This window comes from Aspergillus luchuensis, chromosome 6, assembly GCF_016861625.1.
Source record: "Aspergillus luchuensis IFO 4308 DNA, chromosome 6, nearly complete sequence".
Taxonomy (NCBI): Eukaryota; Fungi; Ascomycota; class Eurotiomycetes; order Eurotiales; family Aspergillaceae; genus Aspergillus; species Aspergillus luchuensis.
The window spans coordinates 2,080,674-2,107,778 of NC_054854.1; the positions used below are offsets into that span (position 1 = coordinate 2,080,674).

The window sequence follows — 27,105 nt, forward strand, 5'->3', positions numbered from 1 at the left end:
TACATTATCATCAATAATATGCTTATTGATCGAACCTGAGCATGTGAATTCACTTGTACAAGTACCTGCAAGATCGCATGTTTTCTGATCTTTATTCCTTAGCTTTTCCAGTTGTGACAGTTCTCGATAAATATACTGCTGGAGTTACCATTTCGCATCTATCTTGGGGAGATATTCAAACCCCGTGCATACCCTGTGTTCCATGTCGATTGCTTCGATGAATGCGGCGATGTTTATCGTTTCCATGGACTACAATAGGCGTATGACGTATGAGGGTCCCTGGCGCTTTTACACGGAGCAGATATATGCAAGCTTTGGAACCTGCAAGTCGAATACCTCTTTCAACCTCGCCTGGCTGCTGACGCAAGAGACACTTGGCGTCTCTTTTCCGCGTCACGAATGATCTCAGCAGATAACTTCAGGCTTGGTGCAAGCCGCGCATACCTGCCAACCTCCGTTATAACGTTAGATATGATCCCGTCTAGCTGAGTCGCTGGAGGCAATAGTGATGAGAGAGTCGGTGACATGGTTGCCCCCATGATTAACAACGCCTGTGAGACCATGGAAAGGGCACCTTGCCAGAGGTACGGCAGGTGGCCCTCGCGATGTCTGCTTATATGCTCGAGTTGATTCAATGTCGCCTCCAAGCACCGCAAGCAGCATTCTTTTACTGTCGGGTCACTGCATGCATACTCATTCTGGAAGACCGCCAGGATGTAAGGCCGGTAAATTATTGTACGGCAGGCGAAGTAGCGAAGCCTCAAAACAGTCTGAATGGGGCTCGATGTCGGCCCCCCAAGGGGAAAGCGGACAGGCTGAGGAAGGCTTTCATACCATTGAGAAAGCTGGAAATCTAGCTCTGAGGCGATAGGACCGAGTGATGCGAGTGTCAAGATGCTGTCTTTTTGGTAGATCATATGACTGACTCTGTTGAGCAGCCTTCTTAGGGCTATTTCAGCCAAGAAATACCAGAGCTCATCCTGACCTATCATCACATCTACCATCTTCTCTCCAAGTTGTATGCTTCCTTCGTCTTCTTCGTCTTCTTCATCTTCCAGTTCAAAGCCCCCAGGGAGATCGACGAGCTCTTCAAAATGCACAATACCCGAGTGTGGTAGGTCTAGTTCTGCAAGCAAGTCGCTTTCAAATAGTAAGGTGTTCCAATACACTCTTGTGCTGAGCTCCTTCCATTGCCCTGGAACACGAGAGGGGTTGCCTAGGAGTAACTGCAACTTCATGCTGGCATTTGATAGTAGAGTCCACGCCTCGAGGGGCCTGACCATGTAAAATAGATATGCAGATGCCAATATGACACATTGCGCTGCGAGCACCGAATTGCGCGTCATGACAGCCGGCAAAAGAGCCCAGGCTGCGGCAAAATATGGTAGTCCTGGAAGTTCTTCATCTGCAGAAAGGCACGATATACTCCCAGATTGACTGGCACTGCCCAGTGCCAAAACCAAAAGGACGACGCAACTCTCTGGCCCTCCCTCGAAGTCCAGAGAAAGAGCCTTCTTGTAATAGCGGGGCCATGTCAGTGGGTTGACACAAGCGTACCAAACATTTACGCGTTCGAAAAAAAGTTGAGCGTGAGTAAGTGCGTTTGATACATCTAAGTTCACGGGAGGTTCGAGCCGAAGTGGCTCACGGGCCATCTCTAACTGTAGAAGGGTATGAGGATCATAAGGGACAGCGACCAATTCTCGGATTAATGGCCATTGTAGAAGGTGTAAAGCTGGTGTAGTATGTACTCTGGGCATAGTTGAGATACTCGTCGGTGGATTTGCCCATGAGCCAAGGCCCACCGCGATTGACCTTGTAGGTATGTTGGCGAAACTGACAACATCATCACCACCTATTTGGACAAGGTTGGCAGCTGTGGAAGAATTCGATGACAGCGGAGACTGGCTGATGGGGTCTGAAAACTTTGACTGAAGCAAGACTTCTATCCTGTTCAGCTTCTCGATAATCAGTTTGTCACCGGCATCTAGTTTGATGCCTGGCTCACGATAAACACAGTCTGCATCCAGGTCTACGCAGAGCTGGCATCTTGGGCGGGCTCCGTTACATCTCGTTTTCCGCAGACGACAGATCTGGCACTGAAGCAGCGCACGCACATTAGTATCACTTGTGCTTGTACCAGAGCTAGTACCAGGGTGGTACTTGTTCATAATTATAGAGGGGAGGGGCATCCAACATACGGCTATAGTTGCGCGCCTTCGGGGATACTCGGTTGCTTCAGAGTTGTTGCGCTTTCTTGCTAGGGTTGAATCGAGAGTAGCATCGTTATCGGGTTCTTGAGAAGACATGGTGCTTTCAGCCCTCGGTGCATACGAAAACGCTGATCCCGGACAGGGTGTGGCTTCAGCAACATGAAGCCAATGGTAAGGCCCAAAGATGTGTTGTTGTGCTCAAGGAGGCACAGAGAATGCCGCCCACGCGGCCACTGGCAGCTGTAAATGATGTGACTAGGGCTGTAAAAAGGCAAAGATGTCAATGGGCATTTCTCAATCGAGGTGCATGGCAGTACAAGTAGAGTTGCACATACGAGACAATAACGTTTGATAAATGCGGGGAAAAGACTCGCAGGGGCTGGCAGCTGGCGCCGACATGGGGGAACATAATACAGTAATCTCTGCCTCTAACGAGTAACTTAATCAATGCTACTAGCTATGTGCTTTACCTACTTCGGCACGGAGCCTACTTGCCGCCCGTCAATGCCACTAGCAGGTAATATTCTGAACAAATACTGTTTATTGGTGGATCGAGGCATGGAGCCCCCAGCTAGAGTGCTTCGCTATGGCTGTCCAGTAACTAGTCACGGGAAATAGTATGTGAAGCTTTCTACCTCACGTCTATCTCCCTACATGTTGATTCAATGTAAAGTCAAACGCCATGTCCCAGCAGGTTTATACCGCACTCCGAGATTCAACACTGCGGACTTCGTCTAGGCCTGTGCCTGAGCGGCTATTCTTCCCCAAGCCAGTGCCTCTCTCTGGGTTGACGCTTGTCTGTTCATCGCTGCTTCTCAACGTGTTGTAACTGCTGCCGGCAGCATTGGATTGGCGAGCTGGCGCCTTTCGGTCTTCGCCGCCATTACCTATGGACGCTGTTGCAGAGACGTTGTTACTGGTGTTGCTGAGCTCAGCATGAGGGTCGAAAGTTTTAGTAGTTGTTGGACCAGCACTGCCAGATATAGGGATCACGCCTGCAATACCGTTGACTTTCTCCCCAGTGATGTCGTCATCTTCATTCCCTTCGAACCTCTCGCCTTTCTTTTTGTTGGTATCAGTGGTACCGGCATTAGCATTGGTGTCACGACCGCCATCTACGCGCGAGGCAGTTGCGTCCCTAGCATTGCTCGCCTGGGATTCGTTGGCCGTTGACGCAGGAACTTCGGTGCCATGTCTAGACTCAGCAGGGTCTGGCATACTGGTCTGAGACTGGTGCATGGACGAGCCATGTTGGGAATAATGATCTCCTGTGCTATGGGCGTTGCTAGCCCTATAGCTACTGTCTATGCGCGGCTCGATGTTGTCTTCAATGTTGTCAGGCTTGAACTTATTGGCCGTCGATGATTGAACTCTGGACCCAGGAGATGACTGGGTAGCAGCCAGCATGGTTTCCTGGGGCTGATGGCGAGGGGAAACATTCTGAGAGCTCTGGCCGGGCTGTTCTCTTGTGTTTGAGAAGTTGGTGTTATCATAGTTGTTGTCCATTTGTGGGCCAGATTTCTCAACGCCGCTCGACTGGAATCCGGCAACTGTCGGCGTCGAAACATTGGTGCCATATGATAAGTCGGTTGAACCCGGCGTGTTGTATTGAGACTGGTGAAACGGTGTCGCGTGCTGCGTAGGTTGTTCCCTTGTGTTGCGTAAATATTGTTTCTGGGTCGGGTTTATAGCACCCTGGGCGTAAGGGCCAGTACTAGGTGAGGTTCCAGAAGTACGGTCGTATCGATCGCCGGTAGCACTCCGATCAAGGGAGTCAGTGATACTGCTTGGGTGGCGATTTTCGGATTGCCTGGTGTGGTTCGCATTGTTGTAGGTACTGACGTTGGGACTGAGGTCTGTCGCGCTTGTACCGAAGGCACGTTCGGTTGCTTCGACATTGTAAGAAGGATCATCAATGGGGTTCATGATGTTGGCCATTTTCGAAAGTCAAATCAGAGATGTACACGAGCGTCTTGTTATATCAGGGTTTGAGTCGGAGTTGAGGCGGGAAATATAAACATATACACTAGATATATATAATTGATTGTCTTGTGGAAATTGTCCATTGGTATGGTCTGAAGGCATGACCGTTTAAGTATTTCCTCAACCTCCCCTGCGTAGTGCGTGAGATGACGTCGATAGTAGTAGGCTATCTTGATTAAACCTGTAATAATCATGATATCCCACGATGAGCTTTTACGTAGTTGTGGATGTCGATCCAGACAGGGACCATGACGTAAGTGGTAAACGATTCGCTATTGATCGGTCCAAAGTACTAGTTAACAATTTCAAAAATTTATCAGTGAATACTAGCCACGGTGAAACAACATCATCCTAAAAAAAGTATTACTGTCTAAATGTGGGGATTAACTCTAGCATGCTGTCATAGCTCCTGAGCTCACTTATCGACGTTGGGTTTCCATGGCCCCCTCCCTACAAACGGGATCGGGATGACGTGCATAGTAGTAGACTATTTCATAGTATTATGTACCTTCATGTACTCCACAATGTGATGGAAAGGACATCTCGAAAGCCGAGATTGGAATAACCATCAATCAGAAGGTTGTAAAAAGTACAATAATTATTAGACTAACCAACCATCAGAGTCAATTACTTTGTAAGTAGGTAATGAAAGAGTCTGAAAGCCACAAGTATAGTTCTTTGGTAAGTAAACCCCTGCCCTTGCTGTACTAGACCTGTGAATGCGAAGAGTGAAGTGATACCTCACAACATTAGAAATCACAGAAATTGGGGAAGTTTGATTGTAATAGAGGTTAGTGGTTAAATCATGCCAAAAGAAGTAGGTACGTATGGATCCACCCAACGCACGTACGTAGTAGCACACACGCGCGGCGCGCCTGGTTTCCCGCCAAAACAACGGGACGCGCAAAAACCTCCATGGTGATTGCGACTGTTTGCAATCTACTAACAACCTCCCCTGTTCGTCAAATACAACACAGACCCATTCTCGAACTTGTCGCATACGTATCGCTTGTACACACCGTATTATCTCAGATTATACCTATTTCGAAGCCACAGAGGACACTCTGTAGGCGTTATCTGCCTACACAAAGTCCCGTTCCATATACAGGTCCTTCGTGTGGTTGAGCAAGGCACAGCACCAAATACAGGCCCGCCTTCCCTCCACTTCGACCTTATCACTCACAAGTCTCTACAGTTCTAGACACAAATCGCAGAATGCCGAGACCGCCCACAAAACGCAATCGCTTGACATCTAAGGCTCCGCCAGCCGCCGAGAATGATAGTCAACAGGGCCCCGGACGGCATGGCATAGCCTCAAAAGCAAATACCACGTCCACAGAAAATGCAAACCAGATCATCACGGATTTTCCTGAGGTGGACCAAAGCGGCCAAGCCTCGGAAATCAGGCGGCAATTGAGGAACCAGACGCCTTTAACGAGAGCACAAGAACACGCGATCGAGTCCTCGCCCATTGGGGACCGTGAGACCACAGGCAGTCGCCCGGCTACGAGAGCTCGAGGGTACTCATCAACCCTCTCTGTTGTCGGGAGAAAGGGCGATACAGGCTCTAAAGTCCCAGGAACTCCCGCATTTGAAAGCTCGATATTAAGTAACTTTAGAAGGAGGCCCCGGCAGCCAAGCATCATGCAGATGATGCAAGCAGAGGACGGTTCCTCTGACCTTGATGATGATGATGATGTTTTCCTCGGTAGTTTGAGTCCGGAAGATGAGTCCACCCCTTTGAACCTCTCAAGGAGTAGGCCCCTCCCAATCCGACAAACTGCGTCACCATCGCCTAGGCATCCAACTCCGTCCAGTGACGGGTCGCGCAAGCGTAAACTGTCTGGCGAAACACCACATGCTTCTCAATCGGACTCGGAAGTTACCGAGAATTCTCCTGCCACATCGCCTACATCACAACGGCGACAAAGCGGGATTGGTGTGTCAGTTGGTCATACTCAATACCCGGATTCGCCTGGTGCACTCAGCCAAACGCTGGCCCCTCCCATGAGCAGCAGCCCGCCACTCAGCCCGACACATACGGAGTCACCACGTGGATCGGCCCAGCAGAAGCATATAGACAAGCCAGCTGAGCCGGCAACCACTAATAAGCTGGTCTTACCAACGTCAGCCCTTCAAGACAGGCTTTTACCTCGGAGAAACCGCTCACAACGTAAACGCTTTGGTATGGATGGTTCTGAGATCCGAGAAGATCCAATTGATGGCGATCAATCCGCCACTGAGCAGGATGACGACGATGACGAATTGTACTACCTACCGTCCAAACAATCATCCCGGGCACCAAGAAAGCGCCTGGTGGAACAGAAATCTGCAAAAAGTACCAGGACTGTACAGGGGGCGCAACCAATGGCAGATAGTGTCGAAGGCCAAATACTAGGCGGCCAGCACCCTGCTGCTCAGCCGAATGCCACGGCCAAAAAGCCAGGAGATAAAAGAATGACATACAGAACTATGGGGCCTAATAAAGAGAACGAGCCGGTCGATACATCGCCTTTGTCATCCCCTTTATCGTCCCCGCCAGACTCAGAGGAGTCCGAGTCCGAATCCACTGCAGAGTCTACCCTGGGCAGCCATTTCCTTAGCGATGAATTGAGATTGCAAGCAAAGAAGTTTGCGGATGTTGATAAATGGGAGTTAGAATTCGAAGACGTGGCACCCGACAGCCAAGGCAGTGAAGTCTTCAGATAGCGGACACATCTATAATTGTTGCTCACGAGATTAGTTTCGATTAGTTATGGGATCAACTAGTTATCTAAGCGAATGGTCAGATTTGTCTGAGTAAGGAAGGAGATAGCCGCGCTATTGCGATGATAACCGGCAAGCAGAGTCCGCCAAATTAAACCCCGCAAATTGACCCCGCCGAATTCAAATTCTTCGACGCCCATGGTTTTCCCCCAACAGTCATTTGATTCGAGACCGCATTTGAACTTCCACTTGGAAATCCCAATCATGACTACCTTGGATTCCATTCTGGCAGGACGATACCCTGCCAAAGCCCATGCCCGCCGGGTTGCCGAGCGTCTTCAAGTGGGCGGCTCTGCCCAGCATGGGATTATTTACCTTGAAGCACAGAAAACTCGACTTATCGAGGATAATGATGAGGCGATGCACTTCAGGTATGGCAGCTTATATTTACTCTGTTCCGATGCTCTCCTGTTGCCGCTTGATCACTTAAAACTTGCAAAGCTAATCAAGCTTCATGGCCCAGACAACGCCGATCCTTTTTTTATTTGTCGGGCTGCCCGCTCCCAGATTCGTCTCTGATCTACAACATTGACTCTGATAAATTGACCCTGTTCATCCCGCCAATTGACCCGGAGGATGTGATCTGGTCAGGCCTTCCCATGTCTGTTGCAGAGGCACTGAGACTCTACGACGTTGACCAAGTGCTATACACTACCGATGTAAATGCCACGTTGGCCTCGATCGCCTCAAATGGAAATGGTAACTCTGTTGCCTTTGCCATCGAGGGCCAGATTACAGAAGGAATCAAATTCGACGGCTTTCACGAAACCAATACCTCGGTATTGAAGGGAGCCATCGACAGCACGCGTGTGGTCAAAGATGAGTATGAGATCGCGCTCTTGAGAAAGGCAAATGACATTTCCGCAAAGGCGCATATTGCTGCCATTGAAGCATCCAAGACCGCCACCAATGAGCGTGAGATCGAGGCGGCTTTCATCGCAACCTGTATTGCCAATGGTGCCCGTGATCAAGCTTACCATCCCATCGTTGCCTGTGGCCAGAACGGAGCCACTCTTCACTATGGAAGAAATGATGACAACTTGGATGATCCAGCCACCAAGCAGAGGAAATCTAGCGTTCTTATCGATGCTGGGGCGGAGTACCGAACATACTGTGCTGACATTACGCGTGTTTTCCCTCTGGGTGGAAAATTTACCTCGGAAACACAGGAAATCTACAAAATTGTGCTACAGATGCAGTTGGAGGCTATTGCAATGTTGAGAGAAAATGTGCAGTGGGAAGATGTCCATGCGCATGCCCATCGCATTGCAATCAAGGGCTTGCTAAAATTGGGAATCCTACGTGGCTCTGAAGACGAATTGTTCGAGAAGAGGATTAGCGTCGCCTTCTTCCCCCATGGCCTAGGCCACTACCTGGGCATGGACACCCACGATACTGGTGGTAACCCGAACTATGCAGATAAAGACGCCATGTTCAAGTATCTACGCGTGAGGGGCCGTTTACCCGCGGGATCAGTTATCACTGTTGAACCAGGTGTAAGAATTCCTCACCCTTCTCGATCTTTTACTTGCTAAATAATCCTTTAGATCTACTTTTGCCGGTTTATCATTGATCCGTACCTTACCTCCCCCGAGACCAGCAAATACATCGACACGAATGTCCTTGAGAAGTATTGGAATGTTGGAGGAGTACGCATTGAAGATAATGTGCACATTACTCAGCAGGGTTACGAGAATCTGACCACAGCGCCAAAAGCTATAGAAGAAGTGGAGGTTCTAGCCACTTAGGGATTATCTGATGTATTCATGGTTATGGCTATCTTGCTCTTCATAGTCCAGGAGATAAACCACACAGTTTAGAGAGCCCTGTAAAGATTGACTTTCGCCACGTACTGATTTCAGTAAATATACATCATACGTTGATAGGTAACCAGCAGAAGACCAGGAATGGTAGTAACTTCGATGGTAGCAAATCACGACTCGGAAAATTCCCGGAAATATGCCTCCGGACAGCTGCATAGAGCTGGCATCTGGATGGGCACCAGAGGCAAAGATACTCGAGATTGGTAGAAGTACCATAGTCGCACTGAGCCCTGGGATAAAGTGCGATATAGCTGAAGGTTGCTTGTGAGGCAATGCTAAGATCTCGTTGGCGATAGATCGTGGGTAATTAGGCGAGTTCTCATGTTATACAAAATGACGATGTACCGCTTTGGCTTTCTGCTTGGAGCCGTGCAGAGGGTTGCGTCATTCTTGTCCCCCCTTATCCGGTGTAGGATTCAATCAAATCTCTGAAATTTTCGTTTACTATAGCCCACTCCGAAGTCGTTTCCGTCCGCTTCCTTTCACGGCCGACTCAGACTCAGCCTTGTCCTGGGCACGCTTCTCCTTCTGATCGAGGACAAGACTAAGAACATCGAAGCTGAATTGGGGAACCTCAATACACAGCTTTCGGAATTCCTCTTCAGCCTCGTGGCGGAGAATGTGGCTCCTCAGGGCCCAGAAGGTGGCCACTGGCTTTCGAATAGTAACATCGTCGACCGGAGTGTTCATGTAGACATAGCGAGCATATGCGATCTCTCCATGCGAGGTGCTGTTGATACGGTGAATCTTTGAGTGTGCTAGTGTTTTGAGCGCAGGGATCCCCAACTTGTCGGCCAAGGTGTATACTCGCGCATGCTTCAACAATTGTTCGCCACTATCGTCTATTTCGCCGGAGACTGCTTCTTGTTCGGTAGGTGTTTCAAGCTGGGAGGCCGAATAATCGCGGGTATACTGAAATTGGAGGAAATAACCAAAGGCTTCCACATTCTCCTCAGGAAGCTCAATGCGACGCTATCCGATATCAGAGCGCGGCTATGCAGAAGAGTAAATCGCATCAATTACTTACAGCGCTCGATTCACCCAAGGCAGTGACCTTCTCCGCAAGAATAGGCGACTCCAAAAGCAAACTTTGATGTGCCGACAAGCTAGTCTTGCTCTCTCCAGTTCCGACGACCAGTTCCACGATAGGTGACTTCAGGAAGCTGATATACTGTAAGTTCAAAGGTCATATAGAGAGACAGAACATGCAGGCGCGGATATCAAATAATTGGATTGAAGAAATGATACGGGCCCTTACTCAAGGAATTGGAAGCCAGGGTTTTTCTTGGGGAGTGCTGGTGCCGTTTCTGGCTCAGCTGCGCCCGCGTCTGGTAGATCGATGTCTTCAGTGGAGTCTGCCTGGCGTTCGTTCACTCCACTTGAAGGCGCAGTTACATCGACATCACGGTCGCCAGTTTTCTGTGTAGGGTACGTGCTTTCGCTTTCGTTTCCGACGTTCGAAGAGGTCTCCGGCGCGCCCACTTGAACCTGAGGCGCGTCCATAATCTCGTAGAAACTCAGATGCGCGTTGGGATATGAAGTTCCAGCTACTGCGGCTGGACAAAGAAGGAAGGGATAGGTATTTGAGAGGACAATCAATCTGCGGCTGAGCAGCAGAGACACAAATGTCTCAACAAGACGGATAGTAGGATGAAACGAGCGGTTGTCTATGACAGGAACACAACAGTGTCAATCTTATCCGTTAGTACCTAGTTCACCTACTACTTTGGTACTAGTAGTACTGATATGGTAAGGTACGGTTAGCAAGCTAAGCTAGGCCTGAAAGGGACTTTTGATAAACATGCAAAGTAGGTTCCTTTACAGTAAATGAAAACAACATAGTAGTCATTTCCCGACTTGTTCAGTCTGAGACATCCATTTGCTAGTACGTAAAAAAAATATGCAAAAAAAGAAAAGAGAGACTACCTTTGCGCTGTAGATAGTAGATAGGGTAGGCCACGGCTCAATGGTCCCTAGTACATGGCTTACCGTGCAATTGAATCGAATTTGGTGGATTCGGGTTCCACTTGGGAAGGTCTTCTCCAATCTCCATAGTAAGGACTCCGTGCGGACTCCGTACCTGCATGGTAGGCAAAATCAGGCATTTAGCAGCGACTGAGTTCCACGCTATACAACTCTACTCCGTACAATTCATTGCCACACAAGAATTATTAGTAGCACTCGTACTAGTTATACGTACCGGGTCAACGGTAGTTACTCCCTTGCAATGGTTAGTAGTACTAGTAGCCCCTTCTGCTGCCAAAATGACTACTCTGTTACTTCTTTTGAAGAAGACGTGAAGTCTTAGTCCTCGAGGACCCGTCTCTAATTGACAGAAAGGTCTATCATCTACAGTAAATCATTGAAGCGATGTGATTATAGATATATAGAAATACAGAGATATGTATATAGAGAGAGAGAAAGAGAGCGAAAGAGAGAGAGACTTGTATAGGTAAACACATCTTAACACCAAGAGTAAGTCCAGTTATACACTGGGTACAAAAGGGTATAGACAGCAAAGGAAGGCGGAGGAGGTAATACATAGTAGTATCATCATCAAGTGCGGGGCAGGAATGTCTTGGAACGTGAATGTAACAGAAATTAAGAAAGAGACCCAACTTGGGAAGAGACCCGACTCTTCCGCCCGCAGAAATCGGGTTGATAGGATGGTTTCCCCTAGTAGTCCCCTCTAAGTAGCTAAGCTAAAAATCCCACCCGAATTAAATACAATAATAATAAAAGAACAGTAGGAGGATAAGTAGTGAAAGAATTTTTTTTTTCTTTACGCTCTCTTTTCCATCCAGTCGTCCGGCCGGTAATATAAGAGGGGCACATGCAACCTACTATTCCTTTCACTTTGTTCTGGCGGATTAGCTCCCCACGAGTTCCCAGCTTTACCGGTCTGAAGGCCAACGTCAACTTCTCGACTCAAGTCCGGTGGTCTCTTCGACTGCCCCAGATTCACAGACGTAGTATGGCGACTAGCATCAACCCCCCCAGGGATCCTAATACCCTGAGCAACTATAACAACTGGATATGCACCCACATCACTGCCAACTTCGACATCCTTTTTGATCAGAAAAAGCTCGTGGGTAATGTCATCCACAAGCTCAAGTCAACTACCAACGGTGATTCGAAAGAGATTATTTTGGACTCTAACCATGTCACAATCGGAGACGTCAAAATCGACGGCAAGCCTTCTGACTGGGAGCTTCTCCCTCCGTTGGAACCTTACGGCTCTGCCTTGAAGATCAAGCTCGATCAGGGAGTGAACTTGGACGAAACCATTGACGTTGAGGTACATCTGAAATTCCGAATACCCAGATATCTTCCTCGCTGTTACCTGGCCTAACACTGCAGACCATTAGATCTCCGTTCAGACTACTGAAAAGTGTACCGCACTCCAGTGGCTGACCCCGGCTCAAACATCCAACAAGAAGCATCCATACATGTGTAAGCCAGTTCAGCCCTTCTTCCGCCCAGTATCTGTCAGAATTACTCAGACCAGGCGTGATTGTTGAACTCATTGGAGCTGCTTACAAGAGTTCAATCTAGTTTCCCAGTGCCAGGCGATCCATGCACGATCCATATTTCCCTGCCAGGATACGCCGGATGTTAAGAGTACCATCGACTTCAACATCTCGTCCCCCCTCCCTGTGATTGCTAGTGGCTTGCCTGTTCGGGATGGCCTGGGGGTCTCGAAATCTGAGGGCAGATCTCTGTACCAGTTCCATCAACGTGTCCCAATCCCGAGCTACCTCTTCGCTCTAGCCAGCGGGTAAGCCTGTCATCTAACCACTAATTTCGCATCAGTTGGCTCACGAATGACAGTGACATTTCAGAAGCTCCAATTGGACCCCGCAGTGTTGTGGCCACCAGCCCCGACAAGGTTCAGGAATGCCAGTGGGAGCTCGAAGCAGATACGGAGAAGTTTATCGGTGCAATCGAGGTTTGTGAGCCGCCTGGTGCAATGGACATCTCTGACCAAGACAGAAAATCGTATACCCTTACGCCTGGGGCGAGTATAATGTCCTGATTCTCCCACCAAGCTTCCCTTACGGAGGAATGGAAAATCCCATCTTCACGTTTGCCACTCCCAGTATTATTTCTAAGGTATGTATAGGAACTGTCTTGTGCAATGAAATGCTGTCTGATGCTAAATGAGACGGGTTAGGACCGAGAAAATATCGATGTCATTGCCCACGAACTCGCGCACAGCTGGAGCGGCAACCTCGTGACCAATGCATCCTGGGAACATTTCTGGCTGAACGAAGGCTGGACTACCTATCTAGAGAGGCGGGTAAGCTTGTTTTCCCTGCCCCTTCCCGCCGGCTGAGGCAGCTAATCCTTTCTTTTTGCTGACAACGCTTTAGATTCTAGCTGCCGTGTGAGTTTAGCATCATGTCTTGCCGCTGTAACCAGTTACTAATCGAAACTAGACATGGGGAGGCATATCGACACTTCTCCGCCATTATAGGTTGGAAAGCACTCGCTGACTCCGTGGAGCATTTTGGGCATGACCACGAGTTCACTAAATTGATCACGGACCTCAAGGGCAAGGACCCCGATGATGCTTTCTCCAGCATCCCCTACGAGAAAGGATTTAACTTCCTCTTCCACCTGGAAACACTTGTAGGAAAGCAGAAATTCGACCGCTTCATCCCTCACGTGCGTTACCTAGGGCTCATAAGCAAACCGAACCTACTGACTTAATTTTGATCTTTTAGTACTTTACGGTGTTCAAGGGGAAGTCACTAGACTCCTACGAGTTCAAAGCGACTCTCTTGGATTTCTTTGACGCTGACGCAGAAGCGTCTAAACTATTGAATGATCTCGACTGGGATACCTGGTTCTATGCCCCTGGGCTACCTCCGAAGCCTCAGTTCGATACATCACTTGTTGACGTTGTTTACGAACTTGCCCAGAAGTGGAAGTCCCTTCCGGAGACCTCCTTCAAGCCGCAGCCCAGCGACATCGAGAACTTGAGTGCAAACCAGATCGTCGTCTTTTTGGAACAAATGCTCCTCCTTGAGCAGCCGCTTACTCCTGAGCTGTCGAAGCTCATGGGCGAAGTTTATGGACTTTCCAAAAGTGAGAACATAGAAGTCGCCAATTTGTATTTCCAGGTGGGCCTGAAAGCTGGCGATGAGAGTGTTGTCGACCCTGCGACCGAACTACTAGGCAGAATTGGAAGAATGAAGTTTGTGAGACCATTGTAAGCTGCCTTGCACCGAAAAGACAATTTATGGCGCTGACAGAGCAACCAGGTTCCGGAGTTTGCAGAGAGTCAATCGTGAGGTTGCAGTCGCAACTTTCGAGAAGCACAAGGACTTCTACCACCCTATATGCCGAGCAATGGTCGAGAAGGATCTCTTTGGAAAGAGGGACGTCTAGCAATATAAACGAACCCATGGCACCCTGACTGATTTACATAATGGACCAAAAAAAATCAACTTAAACTCATACCTGAAATAATCTTCCAGCAATGTCAACTACGCTTATTAGCCACGATAGTGATAGCAAATAAACAATTACTTCTCCACAATACATGGAATCATGCAAGTTCAAGCCCAATATGATACATTATAATCAGTAGACATGATAGTTATACGTACAAAGGGCGAACACAAGAACGCCGACGGGTAGTTTCTAGCTTACAATGTCACCGCTTGCTATCGACCATCTTCTGATCGACTTCGGAATGAGAGAAAATACCCGGCTTCCCGTTCCTTTGCCGGTCCAGTTGGAAGACCAAGTCCGCTTCGTGCACCTGATTGAGTTCGGAAAGTACTCGCCGCATATACGCAACGACCTGAGCTATCTTCGACCAATCCAAGTCCTTGCCGTCTGGTGCAGTATGGCTCGCCTTCCAGAGGTTTCTCCAAACGGCAGCTCCCAGCACTGCATCTCCCTTAATTAGGCCTTCATCGTAGGCTGCCAAAACACCGCGCCATTGGATAAAAAGATCCTTGAGGAACTTATTGCGTATACCGCGGCTCGTCAACCCGTGAAGCACATCCATGCGATGCTCGGCACTATGTGAGAAGTGGTCGATCAAATGGCGGGAGTAGGTTTGAAGGCTATCGTGCGACGGCAACGCGCGCAACCGGACCGTCAATAAGTACATGTGCAGGAATGTAACCTGCGACCATGTCGAGAAAGTAGGAACGAGACCCAATTCTGGTGGATGATGCTCGTTAGCCACGCACCCCAAGGTACCACGTCACATCATCTATAAAGATGAAGGCACCTAAGTAAACTTACCTTCATACCACCATCCTTCACCTACTCCCAAGTCTTCCCCGGCACTTGTCTTGGGAACCTGAGCTCCTTTTTGAGACAACTGAGGTATCTTGTAGTCTGCTTGTTTGGAGCAGGCCTCGAATAGCTTCTGTGTCATTCCGTAGGCGACGTAGGTCTCTGCTGCAGTACCAGGGCGCGGCCCGATCGCGCGAGCTAGCTGGGAAGAATTTCGCCGACTTTGCGAAGGAAGAGCGAAGCATGAGGCCAGCGGTTGTTGCTGATGGCTAGTGCAGCGGTGAGATACCGAGGGCTTCGAAGCATGAATCGATGTTAGAAGTGACTGATTATACGCCTGTACCTAATGTTATTGCCTTGTCAGACGAAACGTTATTCATATTGTCCTCTGTGCCAGAAGAGGCCGTACCTGAGGCCGCGGGCATTGAAAATTGTAGAGCCCCCGAAGGGACAGGTTCTTCGGGCCTGCGGAAGGCATTGTTGATTGTCTGTATAGCACAACCCCCTAATTGGTTCTAGCCACGGCTTATACCCGTTTGGATCGTACGGGGCCTTGTTGCGTTAAGATGTTAGATGGGGATCTTCCTTGATTACAATCCGAAAACTTGAGACTGCTCCATACTCCGGAGGAAGCTAGAAGCCCGCGAGATCAATGATGTTTGCACTGTTTGCCGCCAAGCGTTCCCAGTTCATCTAACTAGCTAGTACGTCACGACTACTTCTTATCAACTACGATCCCTACCATATTTAGTGGAATGTGACAAGCATAGGTAGGAGCGCGGTTTTAGGCCATGAGCAGGATTGTCGAGAGTCTCCAGAAGGATAGTAAATAACCATTCTGTCTATATCACCTACCCCATTACTATGACGCTCTTTCGTAAACAAGGCCATGGTATATGAGCTCTACCATGATAGTATCGTCATATATCATTCAACGTGAATCGCCGGGCTTCGATCGATACTATCCCTAAGGGCCTGTCTCACTGAGTAAAGATTATCGCAACCAGGTCACCGCGCGTGGTATTGCCTCGACCGCGTACTTCATTTATCCAGACTACTGCTGGCATGAGTTGCCCTGAGTAGCACTGAAGCGACTCAAATTACTGAAGCAGGCGGCATAAATCTATGTGGTGAGATAGAGCGGTCATCCATATTCCGGTTGCACTTCCTACAACCAGTTGGAGCCGTGACTGTGGGTTGGGCCTCAGTGCGTGGTAGATGGGGGTAGACTGTGGTAGTGAGTATCCATTGTATTGGTGCTTCATTCGTTGAGAGCCACCCTCTCTAAGCGCTTTTCGACAAGCGGGAGGATTTCCGAAAGCCTGTTAGGGTCTCTCATGACGGCCGGCACATCGTCCCTGGTCGCTGCTAAGGTCTGAAGACTGATTAGTTCCCTGAGCCACTCAAATTGGATCTAGTACCCGAAATCAGAGAATGCGACAAGCTTACCCGTCTTACCGCCTCATATTCACATTCTCTAGACTGATACTCTCTGATGATCTCCATCTCATCGAAGTCAACGTAGACTCTCGTGTCCCGAAGCCGGAACAGAACGTTGTCTAGCCGCATGAAGAACCTCGCAAGGAGAAGCAGCCTAGACGGCATGACTCGAATCTTGCATGAAAACATAGTAATGCCGTTATCAGCAAGTTCATCCTCGTAAAGAATGACGTCGTCATAAAACAAGATAGGGTCGGGCCGCTTCAACAGTTCGATAGGGATGGGCTTCGTTGTTGCTATGAAAGGCCGACTCCCAGGTTTCACTGTGCCCGTGTAGTCCGTAGTGTAAGACCAATCGAAAGGTTTGACAACTTCTTTGATTCCTTCGTGAGTCTTCTCCCTAACAACCAGTCAGCCACAAATATGTGCGAGTTGACCTGTGAGGCAAGCAACGATGATGCAGTACCTGCTCTTCTGCCATTCTCTCGAGTACGCGACTTTGAGCATCGATGTACCAGTTTTGTCCACACGATCTAAGGCGTCGAAGGCGTTGAAAGCTATGCCCCACGGGCTTTGTTCATGTTCAATCGCAACAAAATTGTCACCGAAAATCATTTCTGGTGGGGTTATTCCTAGTTCTTTCGTCATTTCCTCAATTGGATCCGCCTTGAGTATTGGCAGTTTCTGAGTGATGATCTTGAATCCTTTAACCGTCACGGAATTGGGCTTCTGAAAGCTGGGCGAAGTTGCGGTACTCGCCATATTCGCTGACGCCGCGTTGCTACGTGAAGTCATGCTATATTATAATGAGTGGGTGGCAAGCGACAGTGATGGCATATACACAGGCAGGAGAGAGAATATGAGGATATGAAAGGAGTCAGAAAAGAGAGAATGGGTCCTTTTGCTTCACAGGTATGCATCGTCGGCGTTCCCCATGCCGGCCGATAGATCATACCCCGCGGTGTCGGAGAAAGAGGCGGTCCGAACTGTTGCTGGGGTGATGTGTCTGGAAACCAAACCGGATAAACATCCGAGCGTCGCTAGAGAGCTGCCAGTTCTCCCCAACCTTATTTATCTACTCACTCGTTCTCCATTATCCTCTTCCAGCTCGTCATCTAGACTGCTTTCTCCTCTATAGACTCTCTAGGGCCTGACTATGACTTTGTAAGGCACGATAGTCCTGATAATTGCCTGCAAACCTCGTTTAGCTCTTTTCCCGTCGCCAATCACTGTCAATTACATTTTTCTCCATGGCCTCCAAGACATTGGAAGCGCGCCTCGAGCGCCTTTCCGTCAAAGACGAAAATGACAGCGGACACAATGGCGGCGGCTACCCGAAACCTAAGGTATGAGTCCTGGAGTACGCCTTGTATAGTACATGGCCTGTTAATGCCGTACATCAGAGCTCCCTATCAACAGCCATGTCTCTTTCGGGCCTTGGAGCTGCAGGGCAATATAGCGGTTCCAATCGATCCAACCTGCTGAAGCTGGCTCTTCAAAATACCAATGACAACAAAGTCAATGCCATGAACGTTGCTCAATCCCCTACAAAGGGCTCCCAAAATACTTTACCGAGTCGCAACCTAGATGAGAATGGAGAACAACGACACCCAAACCCGCTATATGAGCAACCGGCACCCAAGAAACTGCACCTTGGAATGTTTGAGATCGGAAAACCTTTAGGAAAAGGAAAGTTTGGTAGGGTGTACCTGGCCAAAGAGCGGTCCTCTGGTTTTGTATGTGCACTCAAAGTTTTGCACAAATCTGAGTTGCAGCAGGGTGGAGTGCAGAAGCAAGTCCGCCGGGAAATCGAGATTCAGAGCAATCTTCGTCATCCGAATGTTCTAAGGCTTTATGGGCACTTCCATGACAGCAAGCGGATCTTTCTGATTCTTGAATTTGCCGGTCGGGGAGAGTTATATAAACACCTTCGCAAGGAACATCGATTTCCTGAATGGAAAGCTGCTCAGTACATCGCCCAAATGGCTGCTGCTTTGAAATACCTCCACAAAAAGCATGTCATGCATCGTGACATTAAACCCGAAAATATCCTAGTCGGCATCCACGGGGAAATCAAAATAAGTGACTTTGGATGGAGTGTACATGCACCCAACAACCGGAGGCAAACAATGTGTGGAACGTTGGATTACCTGCCTCCCGAGATGCTCAAGCCGGGCTCACAGGACAATTACTACAATGAGAAAGTCGATTTGTGGAGCTTGGGTGTCTTGACCTACGAATTTCTTGTTGGAGAAGCTCCCTTTGAGGATACCCCTGTTATGACACAGAGGCGGATTGCAAGAGCGGATATGTCGGTTCCATCATTCGTGAGCCCTGAGGCAAGGGATCTTATCAAACGCGTATGTGAGCCCAGCCGCCCCTTATGGAGTAATTGCTAATGTCTTCTAGCTCCTTGTTCTGGATCCTGAGAAGCGAATCTCTCTTGATGAAATCCAGCGGCATCCTTGGATCCTTAAACACTGTGTTAAGGATGAGCGAACCGTGAAGCGCAGTTCTGGTTCTGCTTCGTCAAAGGATACCAAATAATAACGTAATACTTATGCATTCATGGCGCTTTGGCGTTGAGAAGTGTGGTCTTCTCTGCCACTTCTTGTGATTGGGTTTCGTGCGGAGTGCGTTGAGCATGCTGGAGTTCTATGATTATCTGCTTTTTGCGGCGTCCGGTCCTTTGGCTCTATTATTTAATGATATATCTTTGCAGGTGGCGTATCAAATACTATATACACATGAGTGGCGTTTATCGCAGAACTGCAGCGCTCGAAAAATAGTAGTATCATCGGTAGATCTCGTCGAAGGGTCGGGTGTCTCTAAAACAGCTGTCCCATACTTCATTTACAACCTTCTCTGCATGGGCTTCATCCTTGCATGTTGGCCTTGCTCGTACAGACAGGATCGCTCTTCTTCTAACACACTCTTGATGCTGCTGTGTGAACTTCCACTGGCCCCTCCGGAAGAACTCGCGCGCCCACCGACATTCACCGCTGAGGGAGCTTGCTCGAATCTGGTCTTTTGCGTCAGCCAATGGCTGCCAATTTCAGGTGATTATGATCTTGGGAGATTAAATACCTCGGTACAAGCTGCGTGCCGCAGATTGTTCATCCAGTCAACTTTGAATCTGAGGTGGTCGTAGGCATGGACCATTTCATGAGCCATTGTATCCTCCAGATGTCCCTGGTCCTTCATCTCGTTTGCGCAAATTAAAATACCATAATCGGGGTCGAAGCCTCCAGCTTTTCGATTGGTACATCGGCGACAATAGATATTATGGCTATGAAGGTCTCCCCCAAGCTGTCGAATGCTGTCACTCATGAATCGAATTATGGGACCTTGTGATTCCTTGAATTAGCTGTAACCCTGACTAAGTACCGAAGCCCTGGGAATCCGCGAAGAGGCAAAGGGAAATAACTTACTGAACTGTAAGAGATAATCGCGCTGATCCTCGCAACGTTTACAATCGGCGGCCTCATTCCGGATATCCCGAGCAACACGGAATTGTTCTTTCCCTTCATCTGTCATTCGCCCTGCTAGGATGGAGAAGATATTGCGCCATTGCGTCCAGGTATCGTCGCCCGGTATGTAGCCCGTATCCTGATTGCCGGGTTTCGAACCGGTATTGGGAGACTCTGAAGCCGACATTTCGCCTAAAAATACAAGGACGAGAAGCCAGCGCAGTGAAATGGATAAGGAAGAAGCGCTGCGGAAAGATCGTCCAGGCCGATTCCGCCATCAGCCCTCCGCATTGGCGGTGAAAGATGTGCCTGGCAAAAAATAGATATTCCCCGGAAAATCACACACGGCAAATGGGATGCCCGATCGAGCTACAAAGACTAGCGCAGCCTGTCTGACATCGTTGCGTCTGGGAGGGAGGTCGGATACCGCCGATTGCCAGTGTCGCCGTCAGATGGGTGATTGTGTGAACAACATTTCTGATTAAACAACTCCAACTTCACTTCACAATGGCTTCCAAACCTCTCACGATCGTCATCAAGCTAGGTGCGGGGTATCCAATTACAAGCCCGGGCATTTACTGTTACAGATTCGCTAACACCCATTTTGGTTACAAACAGGGACGAGTTCCATCGTGGATGAGAACACCCATGAGCCTATACTGTCGATATTGACCTTGATTGTGGAAACTGCCGCCAAACTTCATCGCGACGGACATAATGTCGTGCTCGTTTCATCCGGAGCTGTCGGCGTCGGTCTACGGAGAATGGATATCGAGGAGAGGCCCAAGCACTTGCCCCGTATACAGGTAATAAGACACACAATGCTACGGATCGCCAGATATCCAGGTGCTGATTTATGAACTTTAGGCTTTGGCAGCGGTTGGGCAATGCAGACTGATGAGTCTTTGGGACGGTCTTTTCTCGCATCTCCGTCTCCCCGTCGCACAGATCTTGTTGACCAGGAACGACATTGCGGATGTAAGTGTTCATTCTGGTTCCTGGAGTTACGTTTCACATCTGACACCGGTACAGAGGACACAATATCTCAACGCTCAAAATACCTTCGCACAGTTATTTGACATGGGTGTGATCCCCATCGTCAATGAGAACGACACTCTCGCAGTCTCGGTATGCTTCGGCTACTTGTTCTATGAAGCGAAAAAGCAAAGCAAACGCTTACTCTAACTAGGAAATCAAATTCGGTGACAACGACACACTGTCGGCGATAACAGCAGCTATGGTCAAAGCCGACTACCTCTTCTTAATGACGGATGTCGACTGTCTATACACGGCTAACCCACGCCACAATCCGGATGCGAAGCCTATCGAGGTCGTCACGGATATTTCATCTTTGGAGGCCGATGTTTCGTCTGCCGGATCCTCTTTAGGGACAGGAGGCATGAGTACCAAGATCGTCGCTGCCAAGTTGGGAACCAGTGCGGGCGTGACCACAATCATCACCAAAAGCTCCAAACCGGGTAATGTTCATGAAATTGTCAGATACCTTCAGCAAACGGAGCAACTTGACCTGGGGTCCGAAGAGTCTTCGGGCTCACCAGACTTGCCCACTCCGCCCCCACTACACACTCGATTCATTCCCTCGGAAACCCCGATTCAGTCTCGGTCTTTCTGGCTTCTTCATGGCCTGAAACCTCGAGGTACACTATATATTGATCATGGCGCTTATAGTGCTCTCCAGAAAAAGGCTGGCTTGCTTCCGGCAGGTGTTTTAGGGGTGGATGGACATTTTGGCCAACAGGAAGCAGTGCGCCTGGTTGTGGTAGAGAAGATATCTCCAGACGCTTTGAATGGGGAGTTCCTTCATCATGGCCAGGAGCCGAAGGAGGTTGGGCGTGCCCTAGTCAATTACGGCAGCAGTGAAATCATCCGCATCAAGGGCCAGAGAAGCACACATATTCAGTCACTACTTGGTTATGCAGATAGTGAATATGTGGCCCTTCGAGAAAACATCTCTTTCACACAAAATAACGATAGTCCACGTCACTGAAACGCAAATGCTTCTAACATTCTGCTATCTTGAGAAGAAGGAACGATCGATGAGTAACAGACAATTATATAATTAGAATTGCATATAACAAAAGTATAGGCTAAACAATGGAAGAGACTAGAGCTTTGCTTATTTTCCAAGAATTTAAACATACATTATGGTATATGTAGTAGGCTTGCTGTTTCCGATGAACTTCAAGAGGCCAGCGTTGACCAATATAGTAACCACTTTGGTGTAAACATACATAGCTGGGAAATGCCTGGAGTTAGGTATAACTCGTATTACCAAGCTCCAGTCTGCCAGTCCGGGCCACATACAAGCCATCAATATGTAGAAATATTGAGGCATAGAACAGGGAGCGTACTAAGTACAAAGGAAGCCATGGAGTGATCGAGCAACAAGTATTGACAGTCCAGACCTTACAAGCCAGAACCGTACGCCTCAATCTTTCCATCTTTCCAAAAACCGCTTCATTTTAGTATCTCCAGCATGTGGTGCAGGAGAAGCCTGTGGAGATGAGTGCCATTAGCCCAGTTTCGCAAAACCTTGAGAAGAGAAAAAACAGAATCGCTATTGACAAGACCCGGCTACGTTATACTTACTGTATTTTCAATGCTAACGACGGAGTATGTTTCTGAGGCGGACAGTGTCATCTGAACGGTAGCCTGAGGTAGATAAGTTGTAGCAACAGAATACGCGCTCGTTGGATATTGGGGTGTTGGTGTTCCCGCCGGAATTGTACTTCCAGGCTTCTTAGCCATGGGTGCGTATCTTGTAGGTCCAGTCTGCAACTGATAGGGAATCGTGAAGGGCCCAGCCACCTGTCTCTTTCGTAGTTCTTCGTGATTGTCATCCTCAAGGCTCGAAGGGAAGGAGTCTGTAGAGTAGATGGCCGAATGAATTCCATTTAGGACAGTCGGTGAGAATGAGCCGGTCATGTTCGTGAGGGTGAAGCGATCCGAGTAGTTGACAACAGAGGTTTCAGGACCAGAAGCGGCAATCCTAAGAAAGCTGCACGATGCAATCGTCAGCAGTGAAAGGATTTGACAAGTAAGATCGAAACCCTCTGTCGTGTTTCATGGGAGCATTGGAGGAGGGCTTACTATGCGTTCGCATCATTGCCGCCAACCTCAGGATCAATCTTGAATGAAACTGAATTGCCCCTGGTAAAGAGCGCGTCTTTGACGAGGAGAGCTACATCCTCCTGTATCGAAGATCTGGGTGTTAGTAGGGTTTGAATCAGGGGCGAGAACATTGACAGAGCACGCACATTGGATCCTGCTGTGTCTCCGCCTGCACAAAGATAGAGGTCATACTGTACGAGGGAAGCAAGTCGAGGTAATGCGCCAGAGTCCCTCCAGTGAGCAGTAACCACATCCCCAGCTCTGATGACCGCACCGGCTGCTGGTTCGATGAACTCGATATCTGCGAAAGCAGTTGGGAGAAACGATAGCGCAAAGTATACCACTGTGCGCGCGAGTCTCATCATGGGAAGAGCAAGAAAGAGGGGAGGAAAAAGGAACACAGATGCCAGAAAAAGCGAGCGTGGACAAGTAAATCAAAAGAAGGAAGATGGCCAGAGATGTCTGTTGACACCCTCCCGTCACCCCCTGCAATCAACGGCATGCTGGGAAGCCTGCTGTGCTACCGAAGTATATACCTGTATGTCCTAGTCGGGAACTATAACGCACGGGCCATGAACCAGGCATCAAGGCATTAAGGAATCAAGGCAAGCACCAGCTTCGGCCAGAATCCCGCTCCGAAGGTGGCATGATCCGTCTGGCCCACCCGCTTGTTGGTTTCGTTGTCACCGCTGCAATTTCCAGCAACCAACAAGCAACAACTTGGACGTCAGCCAATTTCTAAACAGGATCACAGCTCCTAAGCTTTGGTTTACTAATTGGCTGCGTCAGAATTGTTGCCCTAACAAGACTTGGGGAAGACGAGGGACAAGAAGTTCTGCGCTTGCGGATTGGTAGCTTCTTGAATACATACTGCGGAGCTCGACCTGTTCATGCCCTACACAATCAATCCCTTTTCACTACTCACCGGATAAGTGAAGAACCCCTTTGCATCAGTCCCCTGTGCTTCACGTGAGCATCTGTGAAAGATGCAATCTCATGCGAACTGGAAGACCCTTGAGGGAATAGCTACCAGTCTGCTTGACGGCAGCCCCATTGCAATTGCAGTCACAGTCTTCATTGCATTTGGGCTACCTATTCTGCTGCACCTGATCTTCTACCGAACAGTTGCTTCTCCACCCTCCAGCAATTTCCTACTCCTTGGTCCCAGTGGGGCTGGCAAGACCGCTCTCTTAAGCCTGGTATGTTTAATCTTAACTTGGCCTTGCTTTGTGCATTCCCCTCTCCACCCTTTTGCCCAAGTTGTATGTAGCTTGTGCTAACGGTCTTCTTTCGTCTACAATAGCTTGAGACTAAATCATCACGTGTTCCTCCCAAAGACTCTCGGCTCACACATACCTCGCAAACGTCTACTGTCGCTACCATCAGCCTTCCCGCCTCCATCCAGACCGCTTCGAACCGCTACCGCTCTGTCAATGACACCTCCCTGAAGGATATCTCCAAGAACCCTGTCAAGTACCGCGTATGGGATACTCCGGGCCATGGAAAACTGCGGGGATCTCAGGGACTTGCGACATTGCTGTCAATGTCAACGTCTAAGGATGTAAAGTCCAAGTTGCGCGGAGTCCTCTTTATGGTCGATACGGCTGCTCTTGTCGAGGCTGAGACTCTGCGAGATACAGCTTCATATCTGTATGATGTGCTTTTAGCCCTCCAGAACCGAGCCCTTAAGAAGGGCAAGAATTCCGCCAAAGCAGCCTCGGAGATCCCCGTTCTCGTGGTGGCCAACAAGCAAGACCTTTTTACTGCCTTACCTCCAGGGTCAGTGCGTGAAAAGCTGGAGGCTGAGATTGACAGAATCCGGAAGTCCAAGAGCAAAGGTCTCATGGATGCTAGCGCTGACGCTGGAGTTGATGAGGGCGAAGACGATATCCTGGGAAGTACTGACACTCGGATCAAGTTCAGCTTCCGAGGCCTAGAAGATGAAATTGGCTTGACTGTTGACATTGTCGGTGGCGCAGTCAAGAGTGATGAGGAGGGCAACCTCGGGGCCGGCGTCAGAAAGTGGGAGGAATGGATTGGCCAACGCCTCTGAACTGGATGTTCGTATATCACTTGGGCTAGTGACAGTGCTACTGGCTCTAGAGATGGGATGAAACGATACGAGAAATATCTTGAAAATTTGCATAACTCCTACATACAATCCAGACAGTCCATATAAGCCCTATGCGCCGGAACGATCATCATGAGCAGAAAGTGGAACCCTAACTATCACGATATACCTGGAGTTCAGCTAAAAAGGTTCGATGACCGTATTAATTCTGACGGATACATCTCGGAGCAGCTACTATCAGGTCTCTTGTTGCCAACGAAGGCCCAGATGCTCTGTCACCTTGGTATCTATCCAATCCTGTACGCAATCAGAAACGCGAGGAGAAGAGGCAGGGTCAGAGAGGGCGGAACGTAAGAATACGTACCCAAAGGTCGCGGGCGAGAACCGGGTCATTACCAATGTCAGTCGTTGCGTCTGGCTTGGCAATAGGAATGTAGTATTGGCCGCGAATCCCATCAACACGAATCCGATCACTTGTAGCCAGATAGACGGCGGTGGCGGCGCCGTCTTGTGTACTTTGCCCAATGATTGAAAAGACATAACGGAAAACTGCACCGAGGGTAGTCCCTACATACTCGTCCCAGGCTTTCCATTGCTCTGTGACAATGTTCCCAGGGAAGAAAACATTCACGTAGATATTGTTAGCGTTGGGACCTTCTTGCTCAATTCGACGGGCGAGTTCTCTCGTAAAGAGAATGTTTCCCAACTTGGAACGACAATAACGCCAGAAGCCATCAATATACGGATGCATAGGCATCACACGTGTAGGTGTGGTAAGCTGGTTAAAGTCCAAGGTACGGCATACTGAGTGCAGCGAGGAACTAGTGACAACAATCCGGGCTTCTCTGGATTCGCTATGCTGGTTTGCTGTGCGTTTCAGAAGTGGTAGGAGCAGAGTGACCAATTCCTGGTGGCCAACGCAGTTTGCCGCAAAGACCATTTCCACTCCCTGGGGTGATCGTTCGTAATTGGTTGTGACACCAAGGCCTATAGAATTTGTTCTGAATCAATCGACTATTGCCGCTAGTTCGTAATACGTAGTATAATAGTGAAAAGGAGGGGAGTAGTGGTGGTATAGAAGAAGGTGTCGTACCGCCATTGCAAAAAATGATATCTAGTCGTTTTGTTATACTTCTGACCTGATCAGCTGCTTCCTTCACGGCGAAGATATCACCCAAATCACATTGGACGAAAGTGACTCTTTTGTCGTCCTTGCCTAGGTTGATATGACGACGTTGCCATTCTTCTTTGGCTGCTAGGAATTTGTCACTGTTTCGACCGAGGACCAAAGCTCTGTCTATATTATGAATAAGAAGCTGGGCGGTGATCTCTAACATAACATCATTTTCAATTAGGAAAGCTGATTCAAGACTCGGCGTGGAAGGAGAGACGAAATTGCAGCGATAACTAGTAGGGTAGATAGAGTAGAGTTAGTTACCTCTTCCTATGCCTCCGTGACCACCCTATTAATTGTCATGTTAGCGATAGTCTCCTGCAGGATTGTGATATTTTGATTTCTCGGTTATACTGCAAGTCCTTTTATACATAATTCGGTAAACGAATAGTAGACATACTGTTACCAAAGCCACCTTCCCATCCAACGGTGGTGTGTCCCGTAAGGAGAATTCTCTATAGGTGAATATTCCTGTCATTATAAATGTCTAGTAGTATCCAAAGGAAGAGACGATGTATAGTTTAAGAGGGATCTCCATTGCTGGCCATCCTTTGGGGGTACAATTTGGATTCATTGTTAAATAATATCGAAACCGGTGATTTGAGTTACAGAACAGTGGACCGGAGACGTCATTCTGGGCCTCTGTTATATACGTCAGTCCTACACACATGTCAAGATGCGCCAACTTAATGGTAGTGTCTGATTGCTCGTTTGACCTGAACTATCTAGCTTTGTTCCAATTAACTCCATACCGCCCATGGCACAGCCTTCGTTA

The 27,105-nt window shown here is 48.7% G+C and overlaps 14 protein-coding genes across 14 annotated transcripts; 6 read left to right on the top strand and 8 right to left on the bottom strand.

The window, feature by feature from the left end:
* Window positions 1–341: 341 nt before the first annotated feature.
* Window positions 342–2,309, bottom strand: AKAW2_60707A (putative C6 finger domain protein; the record flags this gene model as incomplete). Its single annotated transcript, XM_041692862.1, has 2 exons — window positions 342–2,099; window positions 2,202–2,309. 2 exons carry the CDS (start codon window positions 2,307–2,309, stop codon window positions 342–344), a joined length of 1,866 nt encoding a protein of 621 aa, XP_041546205.1.
* Window positions 2,310–2,909: 600 nt separating this feature from the next.
* On the bottom strand, window positions 2,910–4,151 carry AKAW2_60708A (uncharacterized protein; the record flags this gene model as incomplete). The annotated part of the gene is made up of 1 exon (XM_041692863.1): window positions 2,910–4,151. One exon carries the CDS (start codon window positions 4,149–4,151, stop codon window positions 2,910–2,912), a length of 1,242 nt encoding a protein of 413 aa, XP_041546206.1.
* A 1,260-nt stretch (window positions 4,152–5,411) lies between these two features.
* Window positions 5,412–6,905, top strand: AKAW2_60709S (uncharacterized protein; the record flags this gene model as incomplete). The annotated part of the gene is made up of 1 exon (XM_041692864.1): window positions 5,412–6,905. The coding sequence occupies one exon, from the start codon at window positions 5,412–5,414 to the stop codon at window positions 6,903–6,905; it is 1,494 nt and encodes a 497-aa protein (XP_041546207.1).
* A 261-nt stretch (window positions 6,906–7,166) lies between these two features.
* AKAW2_60710S (aminopeptidase P family protein) lies at window positions 7,167–8,710 on the top strand (the record flags this gene model as incomplete). Its single annotated transcript, XM_041692865.1, has 3 exons — window positions 7,167–7,333; window positions 7,426–8,458; window positions 8,510–8,710. 3 exons carry the CDS (start codon window positions 7,167–7,169, stop codon window positions 8,708–8,710), a joined length of 1,401 nt encoding a protein of 466 aa, XP_041546208.1.
* A 519-nt stretch (window positions 8,711–9,229) lies between these two features.
* Window positions 9,230–10,288, bottom strand: AKAW2_60711A (uncharacterized protein; the record flags this gene model as incomplete). Its single annotated transcript, XM_041692866.1, has 3 exons — window positions 9,230–9,757; window positions 9,813–9,948; window positions 10,044–10,288. 3 exons carry the CDS (start codon window positions 10,286–10,288, stop codon window positions 9,230–9,232), a joined length of 909 nt encoding a protein of 302 aa, XP_041546209.1.
* A 1,330-nt stretch (window positions 10,289–11,618) lies between these two features.
* Window positions 11,619–14,179, top strand: AKAW2_60712S (bifunctional aminopeptidase/epoxide hydrolase; the record flags this gene model as incomplete). Its single annotated transcript, XM_041692868.1, has 10 exons — window positions 11,619–12,083; window positions 12,154–12,238; window positions 12,341–12,563; window positions 12,617–12,734; window positions 12,779–12,898; window positions 12,960–13,085; window positions 13,159–13,172; window positions 13,225–13,453; window positions 13,513–14,000; window positions 14,053–14,179. 10 exons carry the CDS (start codon window positions 11,619–11,621, stop codon window positions 14,177–14,179), a joined length of 1,995 nt encoding a protein of 664 aa, XP_041546210.1.
* A 268-nt stretch (window positions 14,180–14,447) lies between these two features.
* CBP3 (uncharacterized protein) lies at window positions 14,448–15,521 on the bottom strand (the record flags this gene model as incomplete). The annotated part of the gene is made up of 3 exons (XM_041692869.1): window positions 14,448–14,965; window positions 15,050–15,386; window positions 15,453–15,521. The coding sequence occupies 3 exons, from the start codon at window positions 15,519–15,521 to the stop codon at window positions 14,448–14,450; spliced, it is 924 nt and encodes a 307-aa protein (XP_041546211.1).
* A 908-nt stretch (window positions 15,522–16,429) lies between these two features.
* Window positions 16,430–17,278, bottom strand: AKAW2_60714A (TIP41 family protein; the record flags this gene model as incomplete). The annotated part of the gene is made up of 2 exons (XM_041692870.1): window positions 16,430–16,883; window positions 16,950–17,278. 2 exons carry the CDS (start codon window positions 17,276–17,278, stop codon window positions 16,430–16,432), a joined length of 783 nt encoding a protein of 260 aa, XP_041546212.1.
* Window positions 17,279–17,733: 455 nt separating this feature from the next.
* On the top strand, window positions 17,734–19,030 carry IPL1_1 (aurora family serine/threonine-protein kinase; the record flags this gene model as incomplete). Its single annotated transcript, XM_041692871.1, has 3 exons — window positions 17,734–17,829; window positions 17,887–18,843; window positions 18,893–19,030. The coding sequence occupies 3 exons, from the start codon at window positions 17,734–17,736 to the stop codon at window positions 19,028–19,030; spliced, it is 1,191 nt and encodes a 396-aa protein (XP_041546213.1).
* Window positions 19,031–19,277: 247 nt separating this feature from the next.
* On the bottom strand, window positions 19,278–20,140 carry ATP23 (mitochondrial inner membrane protease ATP23; the record flags this gene model as incomplete). The annotated part of the gene is made up of 3 exons (XM_041692872.1): window positions 19,278–19,505; window positions 19,571–19,830; window positions 19,915–20,140. 3 exons carry the CDS (start codon window positions 20,138–20,140, stop codon window positions 19,278–19,280), a joined length of 714 nt encoding a protein of 237 aa, XP_041546214.1.
* A 320-nt stretch (window positions 20,141–20,460) lies between these two features.
* Window positions 20,461–21,961, top strand: AKAW2_60717S (glutamate 5-kinase; the record flags this gene model as incomplete). Its single annotated transcript, XM_041692873.1, has 5 exons — window positions 20,461–20,497; window positions 20,572–20,759; window positions 20,821–20,931; window positions 20,986–21,081; window positions 21,143–21,961. 5 exons carry the CDS (start codon window positions 20,461–20,463, stop codon window positions 21,959–21,961), a joined length of 1,251 nt encoding a protein of 416 aa, XP_041546215.1.
* A 441-nt stretch (window positions 21,962–22,402) lies between these two features.
* Window positions 22,403–23,450, bottom strand: AKAW2_60718A (putative beta-1,6-glucan biosynthesis protein (Knh1); the record flags this gene model as incomplete). The annotated part of the gene is made up of 4 exons (XM_041692874.1): window positions 22,403–22,468; window positions 22,564–22,972; window positions 23,065–23,165; window positions 23,232–23,450. The coding sequence occupies 4 exons, from the start codon at window positions 23,448–23,450 to the stop codon at window positions 22,403–22,405; spliced, it is 795 nt and encodes a 264-aa protein (XP_041546216.1).
* A 621-nt stretch (window positions 23,451–24,071) lies between these two features.
* Window positions 24,072–25,138, top strand: AKAW2_60719S (signal recognition particle receptor subunit beta; the record flags this gene model as incomplete). The annotated part of the gene is made up of 2 exons (XM_041692875.1): window positions 24,072–24,284; window positions 24,389–25,138. The coding sequence occupies 2 exons, from the start codon at window positions 24,072–24,074 to the stop codon at window positions 25,136–25,138; spliced, it is 963 nt and encodes a 320-aa protein (XP_041546217.1).
* Window positions 25,139–25,490: 352 nt separating this feature from the next.
* AKAW2_60720A (putative short chain dehydrogenase/reductase) lies at window positions 25,491–26,493 on the bottom strand (the record flags this gene model as incomplete). Its single annotated transcript, XM_041692876.1, has 2 exons — window positions 25,491–26,143; window positions 26,250–26,493. 2 exons carry the CDS (start codon window positions 26,491–26,493, stop codon window positions 25,491–25,493), a joined length of 897 nt encoding a protein of 298 aa, XP_041546218.1.
* Between the last annotated feature and the right edge of the window lie 612 nt (window positions 26,494–27,105).